The sequence below is a fragment of the Salvia hispanica genome, chromosome 2, assembly GCF_029641045.1.
Source record: "Salvia hispanica isolate PSC_SH4W2 chromosome 2, Shi_PSC_v1, whole genome shotgun sequence".
In the NCBI taxonomy this organism is placed as follows: domain Eukaryota; kingdom Viridiplantae; phylum Streptophyta; class Magnoliopsida; order Lamiales; family Lamiaceae; genus Salvia; species Salvia hispanica.
In genome coordinates this window covers 3,681,135-3,700,452 of record NC_142693.1, presented here as the reverse complement: position 1 = coordinate 3,700,452, position 19,318 = coordinate 3,681,135, and the positions used below count along the sequence as shown (strand labels likewise).

Genomic DNA, 19,318 nt, shown 5'->3' with positions numbered 1-19,318 from the left:
ATATACATTCTTCCGTGCACCTCCTTCTTAAGAACTTACACGCTCCACACGACGAGCTTACTCCTGTCATCTGCTTGACTCGTAGTCGTTTATGTGCCTTGCTCTGTGTTATGTATGAGTAGCTGCTCACCCATATAAAGGGCTCAGAAGAGACATTTTACTTTATAATAATGGAAAGTAGATTCTTTTAGGTCCCCTTCGTGCCCAACAAATTCCATTAACAAATCGGGTAAACCTTCCAAATTCTGTGTTTTGAACTTTTTAGAGGAGCTTTATCCATAACGAATGATACAGAGACCCAATCATCATCATATTATAATGTGAAGCTCAAAAACCGAGAGAATATTGCTGATTGTTATTCTATTTTAATGGTTTTTTACCAAAGGGATTAGGCCATTTTCTCTTTATATAGCAATAACGAGTAAAGTCGTTTGGCTTTTCCAAGAAAAAAGAGATTTTCCCACACGTGAACAGTTGAGGTCTTTTCATTGTTCATTTTTTGACTGTGCCAATGGGAAATGATGAAAGTGAAAGTAGGTTCTTGTTTACCATCTCAAATTCAGTTCAGTTTATAATATGTTTGGCTACACCTATATCCCAACTTTCATAATCAATCTTTCTGACTTGGTGCTACGAAACCAAGGTTGAAAAGATTGATAATATCGTCCAACATTTTATCAAACTTTAGAAATACAAGTATTAACACATGTGCTATGCACGGGGACATGTGATTTTCACTTAATGAATACAATTTTAAATAATTCAACAAAAATAAAACTAATACTACTATTATTGTGTACATTTAAAAAAATATACTTCTTCCTTCTCACTCTAAGGAAAACATATTCTATTCGGCCTCAAGATTTTATAGGAGTAAGTTTTTATTTTGTGAGTTGAATTTTAGCATATGCATGAGTACTACTCATTTAAGGCATAAGAAAATAAAGTAGAAAAAAAAATATATTTGATCACAATAACATAGTACTCCCTTCGTCTCATCGTAAGCGATTTTTTTTACTTTATTCTCTTTCACTTGTCTATTTAATTCTCCCTCCTAATTTATTTTCTCGAGGAAAATTTGAAGAACATCTCTTGATCTTCTATTCTCCACCGTTCGCTCTTTGCCACCACCGTTGGCATTTTCTGTTAATTCTTAGAAAATTCATTTTTTTTTAATGTTTAGATAGAATAGAATAAACTTTTAAAAATAAAATATCAAATTAAGTCTTTATCTCTTGACCATTTGAAAACAAAATTAAGTTACTCCCTCCGTCCCATATTAGGAGTCAGTTATAGTTATGGCTCGGGTTTTAAGAAAGAATTGATGTGTGTAATAAATGAAGTGAGAAGGTGGGGTGTGTAATAAATGAAGTGAGAAGGTAGAATGTGTAATAAATGAATTGAGTTGGTTGAAAGTGAGTCCCTTTTGACTTTTTAGGTGTAAAAATATGTTTAATGTTGACTTGTAAGACAAATTCATTAAATTAAATAAACTTAAGATTTTAAATGTTTCAATATGATTAATAAAAACAACAATTAAGTCACCTAAAAGGTGAAGAGGCCATCGGCCAAAATTTAACAAAACAAACAAGAGGGAAACAATTTTTTCATTAATTCAAACTCCAAAATTAGGAGGGAATTAGTACAATCCATGGAGGGAAAAATCAAATGCTAAGGTACACCTATAAATACATTCACTCCACCATTACTATCAACCACTTCTAATCTACCTACCAAAAAAGAAAGCAAACATATTTATAGCTAATTTACCCTCAGAAAATTCTCATCATTGGGCAATGGAGATGGAGCAAGAGATGGAGGAGGAGATGGAGCAAGAGTTATTTGAAGAGGAAGATCAATTTCCAGAGGCAGAACAGTTTCCAGAGGCAGAGCCTCTTCAAGAGGCAGAGTTTGGGCAAGGGTCGAGGGCCTCTCTGAGTTTGAGCAGCCAAGAGAAGAACCTTATTGTGCAGTTCCTTCAACAGCAATGCCGTGCTGGAGCACTTCCACATGGTTCATTGAAAGATGCAGCCAACAAATTCAAAGTGCATCCAAGGACAGTCAGCCGCTTATGGAGGATAGCCAGTCATCAAATGGAACAAGGAGAACCTGTTGTCATGAAAGGAAAAGCATCAGGTTATACCAAGACAAAAGGTAAAATAGACCTTGATGAAGACAAGTTTAGACACTTGTCTATGCTTGAGAGATCCTCCATAAGAAAACTTGCTATAAAGATGCAAGTTAGCAAGACCACAGCTGGCAGATGGTCCAAGGCTAACAAGATAAGACCACATACAAATGCCATCAAGCCTGCACTCACTGATGCAAACAAAATTTCAAGAATGAGATGGTGTCTGACTCATATTCAGCCAACCATAGCTGAAGGTAAGCTTCTCTATCATGCAATGCATAACATTGTTCATATTGATGAGAAATGGTTCTACATGACAAAGACTTCAGACAGATACTACCTGTTGCCGGATGAGGATGAGCCTTACAGGTCTTGTAAGTCAAAAAGATTCATCACTAAAGTGATGTTCATGTGTGCTGTCAGTAGGCCAATGTTTGGCAGTGATGGGCAGACCATCTTTGATGGTAAAATAGGCATATTTCCATTCACAGAGCAAGTTCCAGCCAAAAGAAAGTCAAAGAATAGGCCAAGAGGGACACTTGAGACAAAGCCTATCCCATCAGTTAACAAGGAAGCCATGAGAGAATGTCTCCTTAATCAGGTTTGTACATTTCTTTGTTTCACAATGCTATCAGACATTAGTAATGTCATCACTTAGTCATCTAAGCATTCAATCACAAATCATGCACAGATTATTCCAGCAATCAAGGCTAAGTGGCCAGCCAATGCAAGCAAGGAAATATACATCCAACAAGATAATGCCAAACCCCACCTCACATCCTCTGACTTCCAATTTGAGGCTGCTGCAAGTACAGATGGTTTTAAATTCCATCTAATTAGCCAACCAGCCAACTCCCCAGATACTAATGTGCTGGACCTTGGATTTTTTAGGGCTATACAGTCACTACAAGATGACAAACTAGCCACCAATATAGATGAATTGTTGGCAAATGTTTGGAGTTCTTTTGAGGAACTCACACCACAAACTCTGAACAAGGTTTTCCTAACATTGCAAAGCTGTTTAAGCAAGATCCTAGAAGTCCATGGGGGCAACAACTACAAAATACCCCACTTGAACAAAGATAGGTTGAGTAGGACAGTGGGGCTTCCAACCTCACTTGAGGTTGAAGAAACTCTTGTAAGGGGCAGCTTGGAGTATCTACTACTCCCTGAGAATGATGTGGGTGGCTCATATCACATAGGGCATCTAAGCACTGTGTTAGGGTTGTAGATAGGGCACTTGGGTCATGGGGTTTACAGTATAAACATCAAATTAGGTTGGTGTTTAGGATGTAAACTTGTTTTTTGGTTTGCAGCCTTTATTTTGGGTTAGGGTATATAGGCTGCAATATATAAGCTGCAGTATGTATGAATTGCAAGTGTAACTGCTATAAGTGGGTGTTTTTGTTTAAAAACCATCACAAAAGGTTCATCATATGCCCTAAGACTCCAAACCATGAAAGGGGTGGCTTATCAGAGCCTCCACACCATCAAAGGGGTGGCTCTAAGCACAATAAACCAACCAAGGCAGTGTATACACATAATAGCATGCATCTCTCAGAAAATTTTCATCACAGAGGACCAATCACACAAGATCAGAGCCTCCAAACCATCAAAGGGGTGGCTCTAAGCATCATAACCCAACCAAGGCTGTGTATATACATAATAGCATTGCTAATCTCAACAAAATTTCATCACAAGGCACCAATCTCACAAGATCAGAGCCTCCAAACCATCAAAGGGGTGGCAGTAAGCATCATAACCCAACCAAGGCAGTGTAGACACATAATAGCATGCCAATCACACAAGATCAGAGCCTCCAAACATTAAAGGGGTGGCTCTAAGCATAATAAACCAACCAAGGCAGTGTGTACACATAATAGCATGCATCTCTCAGAAAATTTTCATCACAGAGGATCAATCACACAAGATCAAAGCCTCCAAACCATCAAAGGGGTGGCTCTAATCATAATAATCCAACCAAGACAGTTTATACACACAATAGCATGTCAAACGCTCACAAAAAAGTCATCACAGAGAAACAATCAGACAAAATCAGAGCCTCCAAACCATCACACAAGATCAGAACCTCCAACATAGCCAAGGCATCAATATTCCTCAATCAATTCCATAGAAACAGCCTCCAAACCCAATACAGGGGGTGGCTTACTCAGAAAAAATACTCACAGATTAGAGGAAATCTTTCATGCTAGGCAACAAGATCAACAACATTGCTTTCTCATTCTCGGTGTACTCCACCTTTGATGAAGACGGTGGTTGAGCTTTAGAGTCGGCAAAGGGGTGGGACGGTGGTTCAGTTTCAGAGTCGTCAAAGGGCAGGGACGGTGCCTGCGTTTCAGACTCGTCAAAGGGCAGGGATGGTGCCTGCGTTGCAGAGTCGTCATAGGGCTGGAACGGTGGTTGAGATCCTTCAAAGCCCTCAGACGGTGGTGGGGTTTCAGATCCGTCGAAGACCCCAGCCGGTGGAAGAAATTCAGATTCTTGGACGACGTCAGATGGTGGAGGCGTTTCAGAACCGTCAACGCCGCCAAACGGTTGTCGATTTCCCGATCGGTGGTACAAATCCACCGCTCGTTCGATTTCCCACCGGTCAAGGACCTCCGGTGGTGTTTCAGGGACGATTAGGGTTTCTGACGATTCAAAATCCGGGGTTGCAACCCATTCATCGGCCATGAAAAGGCAACGGTGATGGAGTAACGGCGGTTTTAGAGAGGCGATTAATCGGAGGCGGGGATTAGGGCTCCGTTCTAGATGAATCGGAGGCGACGATTAGGTTTCTTCTAGATCGAAGAAACACAGTCGGGAGAGAGAGAGATAGATGAAAGTCAAATGAGGGTAGGGTTAGGTGGGTTGGGGGGGTTGGGGTTAATTAAATGTTTGATTTTTATTTTGGTTTATTTTAATGTAGGTAATGGCATTTTTATGTAATTTTGATGAAGAATGGGGTAAAATTGTATGAACAAATATGGAAAATACTAAAAGTGACTCTTAAACTGGGACGGACTTTTATGGCAAAAAGTGACTCTTAAACTGGGACGGAGGGAGTATTTCGTTTCTAAATTGAATTAAAAATGAATCCTTTCCACAATAGTACCTATCCCCATATTATAATTAAAATATAATTAATCCTAAACAATTTATCATTAATTCGTCTATCTCATCTTAGCAATTCTCTGTATTTGTGAAAACCCCAACTCATTCTCTGCGTTGCCTATCCTTCTTCCCACACTCAACCCTCTGCCCTCCAAAGCATCCCCCTTTGCCCATTCATTGCCCCAGAGTAGATAGCCGTCTCGGTTCTGCCTTGCCGTCGCGGAGTAGGGCTCGGCCTTGACTGTCATGGTAATTGGTAAGTTTGGTTGTGTTTTTGGCAAAGCAAGACGTTTTGATTCAATTGGTTATCTTCTTTATTCAGCTACAATTCTCCATTTTACAGAAATTTTGTTGCAGTGTTTTCACAGATTTAGTACTCTACACAAGATATTTTGCTATTGACATATAATTCTTGTGTATCTGAAAATTATGCTGTTATTTTATTTGGGAACATATTTTATCTTTTGTAGGTATGTCGACTGGACTTCTTTCCTTGATGAAGCTACCTTATCACTGCTCAATTGACCAATTCCACCCGTAACTGTTTCTGCCGTTGATTGAACAGAAGCTGTTCTCCAGCAACTCAGGAGCTGCATTGCGAGTTTCGAGATCGCCGCTTCTCGTCGCTTCACTTTCCGGTCAATGCCGCGGAAGCACGCGTCATCTCACCTCATCCGCCGCTACCTCTCCAGGATTCTTCCCCAGGTTTGGCAACCCAGTGTAAGGAGACTTTTATCAAACACGTGGTTATCGTGCTGATTTCGCTAGTAACAGGAATTAATTAAAGTAGGTCATAAGAATCTTACCGTAGTTTTGTGTTTCAGAAGTGTGGGTTCGCCGGCAATGAAGAAAGTTGAGCGGTATTCTGTTCGGAAAGTTACCGATGATGGCCTCTGTCTGTTCCATGCACTGGTATGACTATGAGAAGTGAAATATATGTGGTTTAGGAGTAGATTGTTTAATTGCTTAAAATTTCAAGTTTAATTGCATCTAGGAGTGATGAGAACTTGCAAAGAAAAATTTGTAAATGATGAATCGTTTAATTTAGCGAATTCTTTTTCTTGAGGTCAACCAGCAAAACATTGTTTTTTTTTTTACAATGTACTACTACATTTAAGCAAGAAACAGATAAATGTAGAAAACTCAAAATTAGAACTTCCTTATTTATGGTTATACTATCATATTTGAACTTTTATGGAGTAACTCCCAAAATAGTCTTCATTGAGGAAGGAATAACGTACCGTTGGAAAGATGACCGAGTTAGCTTTCCCATGCCACGATTTGGACATATCCAGAGAAAGATACTGACTAAGCAAGCATTTTTTGATAATGAGATCAAATTTTTGTATTTTATTTTGGGTCTGAAATTTTTGCTTGGAATCAGGTAAAAGGAATGGCTATCAGCCTATCAACAAGGGTATGAGACTCGGCCCAAGGGAAGAGAGAGAGAGAGTGCAGGTCCGTGTATCATCAGACTTGTGGGTTTCTTCAGTTATCTATCTGTTCCTTTCTTCTAGTTGCAAAGATTATGCGTAACAAGTTTTAGGTTTCTGACTGATTAAGAAAGATACCAGCTGAACCCATAGGAACACTGTTTACTTTAGCTTTTTATGCCTTTTGGATTATGCAAGATGAAAGTGACACTTGCACGATTCAACAACAGATGATTTACGTATGGCTGTAAAAGAAGTTATATGTGACAATGAAAAAGAGCGCTTTCAGTTTGAAGAGGCTTTGGTTGCAATAACTGTTGAGGAATCTCTGAAACGGTGAGGCCTTCATTAGTTGGTGGCTAGGTATCCACTGGATTTAATTGCGTAATATGACATTCAATCATAATGTAAATTTTCTCTGCAGTTACTGCCAACGCATTGGAAGGCCAGATTTCTGGGGGGAGAGCCTGAACTTTTGGTTAGTAAGAAAATTTTATCCCTCTTTTCCTTGTTCTTGAAACTCGTCTGTCTCTAAGCTATTTAAATTATCTGTTGATGAATCTCTTTAGCATCAGGTGCTGTCAATGTTGTGCTGCCAGCCAATAGTTGTATACATCCCGCAACGTGAGGTATACTTTTCTTGCACATTGAATTTTAAGTTTCATTTACTCTGTTACTGAATGTTAATTTTGATTGTGCTTCACATTGTCCGAATCAGACTTTCTCCTTAGACAAAGGTTGTCATGATAGTCACTCTTTTCACCAGACCTTATATACATCTGCACACTCATCTTCAGATAGTAACGAGAACTCATGCCAGCTGCATCCTCACATTTGGTACATCTTTTATTTAAGCATCTTTGCACATGGCGTGTGATCAGAATGAAACAAAATTTTACAACACAAAGATGTTAAAAACATGCTTGAAGTATACAAACTCCAACATTAACTTGGTGATAAACTTGCGGCACAGTGGAAGGGGAGCCGGTTCATTCCGGTTCATACAAGCTCCAATTAGGTTTTCAAATGCGACAGCGGGTGCGTCATCCACCCAATGCTTCTGCAAGGATTCAAAGTATGAAGGAACATTTCGAGCAAACGTGGAATGCGCCATTTGCCAAGCTAAACAAGAAGATTTATCGGTTCACGAGTCCAACCATTTCAGATCGATTGTGCCTTTTGAGATATGGATCATTCCTCGTAAACACTCTTCTCATTTCCATGATATTGATCCTGATATGGTAATACATTCTCTCTCACCCTCACTCCCTAACTGCATTGCTGTTGCTAGTTAAGTAGTTTTAGTTACTTGTTTGTTAAGAGGATGGCTGATGTATGACAGACAAATGATCTTGGTGGTGTGTTGAAGCTTATGCTGGGGAAGATGAGTTTGCAGTTGAAATAATATGGTGATACACAGTGCTCCTCTTCGAACAGAGTCGACTCAGAAAGTTCTTCATCTAACGGTGGTGGGAGGATTTGAGCTCGGAACTGGATGCTACATCAACCCTGTTCTGCCGGAGGATGCTGTGCAAAGGTGTTGAGGGAAGTAAGAGTTCAGGATTAGAGGCTTGTAGTGTGCATGAATTCAATTCTTGATGTAAATCATTTGATTCGGTTAGGACATGTATACCTTAGATTTTCAAATAGAGAGTTTTTTTTTTAACTTTTAATGAAGGACGATGGTTGATATGTCTTGTTTGTAATCCACTTGGCATTATTTTAACCATTAGATCTCCTAGTCTAATAGCTAATCTGGTGATCCCCACTGGTGGTCGACGATGATTGCATATTTTTAATACACACAATTCTATCCGAGATATTGTGAGCTACAGAGATGAATGAGAGAGAAAAAGAGTTTGAAATGCATTTTTCTCCTTTTTAAGTGAAAAAATTGCTCACAATCGAAAAAGATAGAAATCCACGATAGGGTCTAGAATTGGCCCGTTTTCTTCACTAGAACGACGTACAATGGGGTTCTGGAAGATTTTCGCAAACCCCCGTGATTTAGATCAAGGTACGACTTCTGAATTTACCAATTCCAATCAACAAGGAGTAATTCATCTTAGGTTGATGGCTTATTAGTGTGTTGTTTCCTCTTCCTCTTACCTTGGTTGTTGAGATGGATGCTTGGGCCGTTCGCACAAATGGAAAATTGGTATGGTTGTCTGCAATTCAATAGATTTGTAATAGTAATATTTCCAAAACAAGAGATTTCGGAAAAAGAGGTTATATTCACTGACCTTTCGTAATTTGACATTAATTTTGCTGACACTTCGTCATATGAGAGGCATGCGTATTTCTCAGTTGAGGAATTTTTTATTTTTTATCCTTTTTTTCTTCATTTTTATTATTATTTCTCTTCCACCATTTGTTAATTGACAAAATTAACCTTCACATTTTTATTCACAATCACAATTTATATAAATCATTCGAACCTGCTTCCACCCTCTTGTGCTCTCCTCCACAACATTTTTGTAAGGGATTCAAAATAGATGTTACTCTCTCCACTTCTGCAAGGTACCCAATATATATACACTCTCTCCTCCACGGCAGTTATAAGGAATATATACAAATTTTTTCGTTTTATATATGCGTATGCAATATAAATATACATATTTTTGTTGTCTGCCGTCTCCAAAAAGTGAGAAAATATGTAAATATTCTATTGAACAAAAGATATACAAAACAGTATGAATTCTCTGTTAATCAAGTAATCAATTTTATATTATTTTATATGGAAAAGATAAAAGAGAAAGAAGATATATTGTACATATGTATTTTTAGTCCCTCCAAAAACGCCATAGAAGAGATAGGAAAGGGTGGGGGCAGGTTTGCTTGGAGAAAGATGCGGGTAGGGTTGGATGATTTTATATAAGTTATGAATAAATATGTGAAGGGTAATTCAAACGGTTAATAAATGGTAGAAGGGAAATAATAATAAAAAAGAATCAAAAATCCCTTATTCTGAAAAATACGCATGCCCTCCATCCCACTGTGTAAACGCAAGACCCGTGTGACAGTAAATGCATAGTACCAATCGTCCGTATAAACCCTAGGTAAATATATTGGTAAACTGAAACGAGTGACATAGCGATGGAGATGCCGCCAACGAGTTGAAAGTATGGAAGTAGTAGTAGCTTCTACGAAGGTGAGTCGAGAGATTATAGATATGAGAAGATCAGTAGGCAAGTGGCTGATTCTATCTTCATTCCCCATCTACAATTCACATATTATAATTACTCATCACTAGACTACATACAAAATTGAAATATCATATACTAATACTTACCATCATAGCTTTAGTTAATCAATAATACGGCGACGAGACACCCGAAGCACCGGCGGAGGAAGCTAGGTTTCAATTGGGGAAGAGCGACGAGAATAAGTGATACGGCGAGAGAGAGAGCTAGGTTTCAATCGGAGAAGAGAGATTGGGAGTGAGGACCGATTCCACCCTATTCTTATTTATAATTTTGGCCAAGTTATAGTGAATTGAATTTGGGCCCAGCTTTAAAAATTATCCTAGTGCTGGGTTTATTTTTAATCAAACTCTCCCACGTTACAAATTTAGTTTTAATTGAGATCCAACTTAATTAATTTCCTATTTAAGTAATCTCAAGTATGTATATTAACCAAATTTGAGTCCCAATGCGACAATGTACCCTAGAACTAGTGTACACAAATGGAAATGGATCAGGGGTCTCCCTAAAGTTTGGCTGGTGAAGGTGGTCATAATCCTGATACGCAAATATTTAGATACTTTATTTTCTAAAAGAAATTAGACTGATCAGTCGGACTTTAAGTCTTAATAATGTAGTTTGAGAAAAAAAAATAACAAACTCAATGTAAAGGATGAAAAAGTATTTTAGAGTAAATAAAGATGACTAATTATGGACTTTAGTCTATAAATTATACTAGTATTTTAAAAGTGGATATTTATTTGTAATTAAAATTTTGATTATGATTGTCTAATCTTAATCAATGGTTTTTAGTTACTATTTTTTATGCATAATAATATGATGTAGTAGAAATCTTAGTTACGGGTGAGGTACTAGTTTTTATTATTCTATAATTTAGTACTTTTCCTAATCTATACAATATATAAAAAGGGAGTTTTGGGGGTGTTTAGGAAATAAGAGGAATTTTGAGAGTATTTAGGGAAATACCTATTTAAAATAGATATTTAAATGAATTAAAAGTATATAAAACTTGTGATTAGTGTTTGTTGGTTATCTAGTTTCCATAGTTAGTGGTAATGTTGCACAACAACATATGGTCGAAATTTTCTAGAGTAAATTTAATTTAATATTCTACTTGTATGTTGTTAACATTTAATAGTCTTCTCTTTTTATTTTTATTGCAGAAGTTGGAAAGCTTCATAATCAACATTCAAAGGACGACATCTAAGAGAGTATCAGATTCGATCGAAGCATGATTGGGCTTCCATTTAAATTTTATCAATTAATATTTTAAAAATATATCAATCTGTGCATAGCATAGGCGTGATACTAGTTTTAATCTAATGATAAAGATATTGTTACCACGTAATTTGTTCATGTGTATTATTCAGGAGGAGATCCTCTGCTGGGCTGAAAATGAGGTGCTGTGGTTAAAACGCAACTTATTGCAAATGAAACGCATCACTGCCACTTATCTTTTCCTTTTATATAATAGACTTATTTATATTGGATACCTTTTCATTTAAATATTTATAATTATTGTAACATTTAGTTAGATTTACAAATAAAAATTGCGGTTTAGATGCATCGCATACAGCATACTGGACTGAAATGCAATAAATTTTTATTTTTTCTTTTAATTGTATGGGATGTGGAAGGTGGACCACCTCCTAGCAGAGTAAGGGCTGCCCGACCAACGGAGATCTCCCGCAGAAACGACACTATGTCATGTTATGTGGAAAGATCCTCATGCTAAGAATATCACATATTGGTAGATGGAAACCAAAATAAACATATATTAGATAGAGAAGAATAGGATTAGTGATCTAAATTCCAAATACTATTACTACAAAATATACAAGAAGATAATTGCAAGATTGATATCCCTAAATCACTAATACTACTTCAAAGGTGAAACTAAACTTTCTACATACTCAATGATATCTTCGTCAGAGACCGAGATACAACCTATCTTGAAACGTCTGATGAACTTCCGAGCACGGTAATCATACAAAATCACTTCACCCGCTTTACGACCTCTTAGAACCACACAATCATCATTCCCCCAAATTGGAATATCATCACTCCTCTCAATATTGAGCCTCCAAAAAGAATATAGTTTCACATTATTGACATTATTCCAAACAAGCTCACTTCCTTCACCGCTCGACTCATAGACCTTCAACATCCAACCCTTTAAAACAAGGATAACAAAAGAGTACTCATCCTTTCCAAGAATCGCAAAAATCTTAAGCGAGTTATCAACTACTTCATCACCGGTTAGTGATATTGTCATTGTTCGAAACACTTCATTCTTCATGTCAAAGCTCAGTATAATCTCCTTATCGCGTCTCCTTGTGAAACCTTTCCAATGCGCAAATGACCCATTCTTGGACAATGATTTTATGGGTTTGACGATGAACAAATCTTGATCAATATCCAATTCACTCCAAGAATTGGTCCTTGCCGAATACATATTCGCATGCAAACTACAATGCTTGGAGCACTGCAACAGCTGCACCACTTTGTTGTAATCTTCGTCGAAACCCAGTCCCACAAAGTAGTCACAACATAGCAACCGTCCATGAGAGTTATGGTAGTGACTAAAAAAGTAAGGATAAAGTGGTAAAATCTTAAATTGACATAGAAAAGGATAGCATATTGCAATGTCTACCGTACCTAGAGGAGAACTTAGGCATACTAAACCCTTAACCGCCCCGGACACTCTTAGGCCTAGGCAGCTGAGGAAGAAAGTCATGCGACTTCAACGACGGCCTCCCGTTGTCTAGCAAATTTATTGATACTTTCTTCCTAACAAGTGTATGACCATCATCGATTTCGAAAGTAAACCGTAGATATACCTTCTCATCTTTGTTGTTGTTACGTCGCAACGTGTGCAGTTTAATAAAGTGTGGAGAATCAATGATGTAACACCATAATTTGCAAACAGCTCTAACTCTGAAGAGGGATTGTATAGGAAGACGCATGAGTATCTCCAACAACTCATCGTTGTTCATATTTGTGTTTTGTCAATATTGTATAATTTAATGAAATTGTGAGAAAGAGTATATTATAGAGAAAAAATTACCTAGTCAAGGAATATCAAGGTGGCAATCCTATTTGGTATGTCACATCCATAAATTTTTTGACAAATGGAAATATATATTCCAACTAGATTTATAAAATATGGAAACTCTATAATAAATGTACACCATTTTATTATATGGAAAGTTTATGCATATTCTATATATAATAGACACGGGGAGTGATCAATTACTAACTCATCATTTAATTGCTAACTACAACTAATTCAAGGCCACATGATTTTAAAAAATGTGTGGTCTACAATTTGCCACGTGTAATTTGCGTTTTTATTTAATTAAATCGAAAAAAATTAAAAAAAACGCCAAATTAGGGTTTTGGATGAAAATGTCAATATAGTGTTTCGAAAATATCAACACAATGCTTTGAAAATGTCAATATAGTGTTTCGAAAATATCAACACAATGCTTTCGAAAAATACGAAAATTCTAAATTTTTTTTTCAAATTTTGACGTCGGAACATATGCATGTAGTATATCGTTGGAATCCTTATAAAATTATATTTAATTTGATATATGTTATATGAATTTAAAGTTTTGGAATTTCTTTTAAAAGTTAATTATAACTAACTTGACATTAATACCCCTATTGATTTTTATTGGAATTAATTCTATAGCTTTATTGACGTTTTTTGTTGATCGTATTTACATTTTGTGGTTAATGATCTAGACCTTTAATTTTAATATCTAATGGCTATTATTGAGTTGTAGTTAGCAATTAAGCATTGAGTTAGCAATATAACACTCCCCTAATAGACACACTGTATATAAACACTAAATAAGGGATGTAATCAATTGCTAACTAATTATCAATCCCAAATTGAGACCAATTTTCAACCATTAGATTAGAAGATCTTGTGGTTGATATAATGCCATGTGTAATATATTTTAAATTTAAATAATTATTAATTAAATTAAAAGGGTATTAAAGTCAAATCCTATATGTAGTAATTATAACTAACTATTTTCTCTCTCCTCAAAATCATCTCAAATCTTTAAATTTACGTAACTCTCTCAATTTAAATTATTTTTTCACAAAAAATATATCAAATTAAAGATAATTTAATAAGGATTCCAACGAGATCTCAATTGCATATGTTTCGACGATGTTCGGGTGATGAAATTTGATAAATTATATTTCAATTTTCGTGCATGTTGATAAGCAGCTTTTATCAACAAATGCAACAAAAAATCTCAATATATTGTAGGTAAAATCTCAATATTATGCACGTCCAATCTCAATAAAAATGTGTTGATATTTTCTTGTCCTTGTATTGATATTCTAATGTCATATTGTTGATATTTGTAATACACAATGTTGATATAAAAAAACACCCACGAAAATTATCATATGATAACATAATGACGATATTACCCTTTTGTTGATATTTTGTCTACTATTTTTTGAGATTTGTGAGCTTTAATCTCATCCACTTATTTTAAAATTCAAGGGTGGAGATTTAGTCTTGATTTTGGATTAGGGTGCTATAAGCATTAGAATAAGACCCCACTAAATAATATATATACCACATAAATGACATAATATATAGTAATTGAAATGACTATCATTTCTTTAATTGTAGTTCTAGTTTATAAAACTTTTAATTTAATTGCTTTAACATGCAACAATCATTTGTCTATTTTGTTTATGAAGTTTTTTCATGCTATATTAAAAATAATTAATGTAATAAAATTAGTTTGTTAATCATCTTAGTATTATTATTATTATTATTATTATTATTATTATCATTATTATTATTATTATTATTATTATTATTGTTGTTGTTGTTGTTGTTATTTATTTTTAAAATTATTTTTTTAATTATTTTTTTATTAAATATTTTTTATAATTTTAACAAAATATATAATATCCATACAGTTAATATCAACACTAAATAACTATCCTATTTGTATTATTAATTTAATTTATATGGAGCAGTATTTAATGCCAACAAATTTGAAGTTAATTACACTTTTTATTTGTCTACATTTGCTGTATTTATAAAGAAGAAAAAAATAATCTTCTAAAATCTTAGTGTAAGATGACTAAGTATAATTAATATACGTGTAAAATGACTTAAGTGAAAAAATAATTTAATAATTTTAAATACATGAAATGATGGACCTATAAGTATAGTGTATTTATTATGCATAAAATGTGCACAAAACTTTCCATATAATAAAGTATATATTTATAATTAGAGTGTTTCTATAATCAATATATCTAGTTGTAATTAGAGTTATATATATTTCCATTTGTCAAAAGTTTATGGGTGTGACATAGGGAATTGCCACTTTGGTGTTCTTTGACTGGGGAATTTTTTATAGTATATAATTCTGTTATTATATTTCTGTTAAGAGTCGATTTCATTCCTTTTTGGATTAGATGATTGATTTTTATTTTCTAGTGTGAACATCTAACATACATGTAACTGGCGGCGATGAATTAAATAGGGTTAACTTTGGCCTATATTTTAGCCACGCCGATTATTTTTATTTTCACAATAATTTTATTCATTCATGGCCCTTTGAAAAAATGTGTTTTTTAGAATTTGCAATTTTGTTTTGTTGATCAAACAGCTACTTTTGGAGCAGATTATCAAACCCAAAAAACCATGATCAACCTATTCAACAGATTTGCAGTTCTATTTCATTAAGCACAAATTAATCTTTATAAACACTAATTGGATCACTTTTTGGTAGATGGAAACAAAAATTCTCATATTAGAAAGAAAATAGTACAAAATATATAAGGAGAAATCACTAATACTACTTCTAAGGAGAAATCAAGCTTCCTTCATACTCAATGATATCATCACCAGTGGCCAAGCTCCCAAGCATCATGAACTGTCTGATGAATTTCCGAGCACGGTAATCATACAAAAGCACTTCTCTTGATGTACGACCTCTGATAATCACACAATTATCATTCCTCCAAAAAGGAATCTCATCACTCCCCCGAAAATCGCACTTCCAAAAAGAATATAGGTCCACATTATTCACATTATTCCAAATAAGCTCACTTCCTTCACCGCTCGACTCATAAACATTCAACTTATATTTGTCCACAACAAGGATAACAAAAGAGCACTCATCCTTTGCAAGAATAACTAAAACCTTATGTAACCAAAAGTAATTATCAAGCACATGGTCACCCAGTCGTGATATTGTAATTGTTCGAAACACTTCATTCTTCATATCAAAGCTTAATATAATCTTCTCACCGCTTCTGTTTCGCCCTTCCCAGTGTGCAAAGGATCCATTCTTGCACACCGACTTTATGGGTTTCTCGATGATCAAATCTTGATCACAATTCAATTCCCTCCAAGAATTCGTCCTTGCCGAATATAGATTGACATGTAAACAACTGTGCTCCCAGCACGGATGCAACCATACCACTTTATAATCTTCGTGGAAACCCAGTCCCACATGATGATCATAAATATACCGGGAGTGAGTAGTAGCATAAGAAGAAAGTGGTAGAGTCCTTAATTGACCAAGAAAAGGATTGCATATTGTAATGTCTAACGCATAACGAGAACTCATGCAGACTAGACCCTTAACCGCCCTAGATACAGATACATCTTTTGACCCTTCGTCATTATGCTGAAAGTAATACCACATCAATAACTTCCCATTATCTAGGAGATTTAGTGATACTTGTGTACGACCAGTAATGAAATAAGGAGTAAAGCATAGATATACCTCCTCATCTTTGTTGTTGTTACGGCGCAGGGTGTGCAATTTTCTAAACTGTGGAGAATTAATGATGTAATACCACGATTTGTGGACACCTATGAATCTCAAGAGGGATCGAACAGGAAGATGCAAGAGTATCTCAAACACCACATCGATATTCATAGCTGTGTGTTTCTATGAAATTGTTGGAATTATGCAATGTATATATATATTAGAATTATATATCTATTAACGGCGGTGATTAGGGTTAGGGTTATTGCTCTTTTCATATTTCGATTTTTTTTTTTTTTTTATCTCTAATCTTGATTTCCATATACTTTTTTCTCTATATATGCAATCAATTATTGAGAGTCTATTCTTTCCATATTTCGACCGCTCTTTCCAATTATTGATAGGGTCTGTGATATTATAAAAATTGGTAGTATAATTTTAGGGAGTAAAATATTGTAAAGTTGGAAAATTAATTGATACTCATATATTTCAATGACGAAATCTTTATTTAGTCAAGATTGTTGCCGTATATATAATTATACATAGGAAGGGATGTGGTGTTAGAGTAAATTACTATTTTGAGGCCGAAATCCAAAGATTTTTAGGGAGTGTAAAATATTGTAAAGTTGGAAGTGATAGCCCATTTATATTTTCTTCATCCTTCAAAATAGAACATAGATATCCAGCTGCATCAAATATAAGCAACAGCCGACACTACAAAAAAAAGCGCCCATTTGTGAGCACAATAGTGTGGAGAATTAATGATGTAATACCACGATTTGTGGACCTATGAATTTCAAGAGGGATCGAACATGAAGATGCAATAATATCTCAAACAGATTGTTCATAGCGAGTCTTTATATATCATTTCTGTTATTAATATTTATGTTAAAGATTGAGAGTCGATTTGATTTCCTTTTAGAATAGATTTATAGTATTTCCAAGTCCGAGCGGAGATTAGGGTTAACTATTATGGCACATCAATTAAACACAAACTTAACAAATTAACAACACAAAATGGAAACATCCTGATTTTATGGAAATTATTATAGTATTAATTATGCAAATTACCATATGGAATTGGCGTGATATAATATATGTAACTGAAATAATAATATTACACACAAAAAAAAAAACAGTACTATTTCTATATCACTTTGATCATTGGTAAGTACAGTACTATTTTGGGATTTTACGGGTAAGACCCTTTTTAGTTATTTTATATTTAATTATTTTATATATATGAAATTTTATACAAATAAAAATTATGACTATGGTTAGTGATAAACTTACATAATTCTACTACATAATCGAACTTTTTTTAACACTTTACATTGAAAATCGTTTTATAAACATTAATTGATTTAAAATAAATTTTATACTAATCATTTTGCAACACTTCGGAAAAAAATTTAAATTTTTACTAAAATATTTGTATACTTAAGCAAAACAATATTTTCTTACTAAATATTGTAAAATTAATTCAAATCAAGCTCAAAATCATGTTATGATTCAACATAAAATTTATATCTCTCTTATTTCTTATTGCTACATACTATAATACAATAAATAACAAAATTAACTTTTAATTAAATTCACATAAATATAAAAATTTAAAGATATTATGTACATGTACAATCATGTACATTTATATTTTCCCATTGCGAATAGTAAAGTATAATTAAATATTTAAAATTAAAGAATATTCGACAACACTATCACAATGTCAAACACATTCATGTCATTTGATCACACACATCGTTCATGCCACTTTTATTTATTTGAGCAAAAGCACGTTGTACATCTTTATACTTTTATTTTCTAGAGTACTAGACTATTTTAGATTTTCAAAAGTGTTTCTTTTTATATTTAATATCATCATCTTCTTAAATCTTAATCAACAATTAAAATAAAACCCAAAATACGCAGCCATAATATCTATCCAGATTCTAGTTTTTTCATTAGTTTGACATTATTTTATTTAATTATTTATCTTCATATTATTAGAAGTTTAAATATATCAAGAAGTTTAAAATCACAAAACAAAATTAATATGAAATATAAATTAAATTGATAATAGCCAAACGTATATTTTATTTTCAAACAAAAGTACCACATTTATATTTAATTTCTTAGTGCTAGTATCTCTTAACTAATTGATGATCATTAATTCGATTTCATTGTATACTCTACATCTTTTTCACGCAAAGATTCATGAGTAATATAATATACTTCATGATGGTGAAAAAAATATATTAAATTTGATCACAACCAATTATTTTATTTTTAATTAAATCTTAAGATTGTAATAATAAAAATGACTACATGTATATATACTTAAATTATGATTGATGATTATTAAATTGATTTAATTGTATACTTTACATCTTCATGGAATTTTTGTATATATACTTAATTTCTCAATGTTATCACCTAACCAATTGTTGATTATTACATCGATTTCCTTATATACTCTACAACTTCACACAAATTTTCGTAAAACGAAATTAGCTATGATATATATTAAATTGATAACGGTCATTTGAGTCCAATTGTTTAATTACTTAATAATTTTTAAGAGAGTAAATTATAAAAATGGCTATAGGTATATAAAATTTATTTTCTTAGTGATATCACCCAATTAATAGCTGATCATTAAGTTGATTT

General features: G+C 34.1%; 4 protein-coding genes across 5 annotated transcripts; 2 read left to right on the top strand and 2 right to left on the bottom strand.

Annotated features, from left to right (window-relative positions):
* The first annotated feature begins 1,809 nt into the window (after nucleotides 1-1,809).
* LOC148931417 (uncharacterized) lies at nucleotides 1,810-3,362 on the top strand. Its single transcript, XM_089063736.1, has 2 exons — nucleotides 1,810-2,732; nucleotides 2,823-3,362. The coding sequence occupies exons 1-2, from the start codon at nucleotides 1,815-1,817 to the stop codon at nucleotides 3,360-3,362; spliced, it is 1,458 nt and encodes a 485-aa protein (XP_088919862.1). The 5' UTR covers nucleotides 1,810-1,814.
* A 3,547-nt stretch (nucleotides 3,363-6,909) lies between these two features.
* Nucleotides 6,910-8,425, top strand: LOC125214671 (uncharacterized). 2 transcript variants are annotated; one of them, XM_089064361.1, is made up of 6 exons: nucleotides 6,910-7,014; nucleotides 7,103-7,156; nucleotides 7,254-7,307; nucleotides 7,397-7,515; nucleotides 7,652-7,919; nucleotides 8,021-8,425. In XM_089064361.1, exons 3-6 carry the CDS (start codon nucleotides 7,263-7,265, stop codon nucleotides 8,081-8,083), a joined length of 495 nt encoding a protein of 164 aa, XP_088920487.1. In that variant the 5' UTR covers nucleotides 6,910-7,014; nucleotides 7,103-7,156; nucleotides 7,254-7,262; the 3' UTR covers nucleotides 8,084-8,425. The 2 variants fall into 2 exon arrangements, with proteins under 2 accessions (XP_088920487.1, XP_088920486.1); XM_089064360.1 differs by having other exon boundaries at nucleotides 7,248-7,307.
* Nucleotides 8,426-11,760: 3,335 nt separating this feature from the next.
* LOC125224215 (uncharacterized) lies at nucleotides 11,761-12,336 on the bottom strand. The gene has a single exon (XM_048127582.1). It carries the CDS (start codon nucleotides 12,334-12,336, stop codon nucleotides 11,761-11,763), a length of 576 nt encoding a protein of 191 aa, XP_047983539.1.
* A 3,400-nt stretch (nucleotides 12,337-15,736) lies between these two features.
* LOC125199947 (putative F-box/kelch-repeat protein At1g12870) lies at nucleotides 15,737-16,822 on the bottom strand. The gene has a single exon (XM_048097784.1). It carries the CDS (start codon nucleotides 16,820-16,822, stop codon nucleotides 15,737-15,739), a length of 1,086 nt encoding a protein of 361 aa, XP_047953741.1.
* Nucleotides 16,823-19,318: the final 2,496 nt, after the last annotated feature.

Excerpts from the sequence above, each read along its gene's own strand:
- LOC125224215 (XM_048127582.1), bottom strand. The coding sequence starts at position 12,336 with ATGTATTCGGCAAGGACCAATTCTTGGAGTGAATTGGATATTGATCAA.
- LOC148931417 (XM_089063736.1), top strand. The coding sequence starts at position 1,815 with ATGGAGGAGGAGATGGAGCAAGAGTTATTTGAAGAGGAAGATCAATTT. Across the intron at positions 2,733-2,822 it reads GAGAATGTCTCCTTAATCAG|ATTATTCCAGCAATCAAGGC; the intron begins GTTTGTACATTT and ends AATCATGCACAG.
- LOC125214671 (XM_089064361.1), top strand. The coding sequence starts at position 7,263 with ATGTTGTGCTGCCAGCCAATAGTTGTATACATCCCGCAACGTGAG. Across the intron at positions 7,308-7,396 it reads TATACATCCCGCAACGTGAG|ACTTTCTCCTTAGACAAAGG; the intron begins GTATACTTTTCT and ends TGTCCGAATCAG. Across the intron at positions 7,920-8,020 it reads ATGATATTGATCCTGATATG|ACAAATGATCTTGGTGGTGT; the intron begins GTAATACATTCT and ends GATGTATGACAG.
- LOC125199947 (XM_048097784.1), bottom strand. The coding sequence starts at position 16,822 with ATGAATATCGATGTGGTGTTTGAGATACTCTTGCATCTTCCTGTTCGA.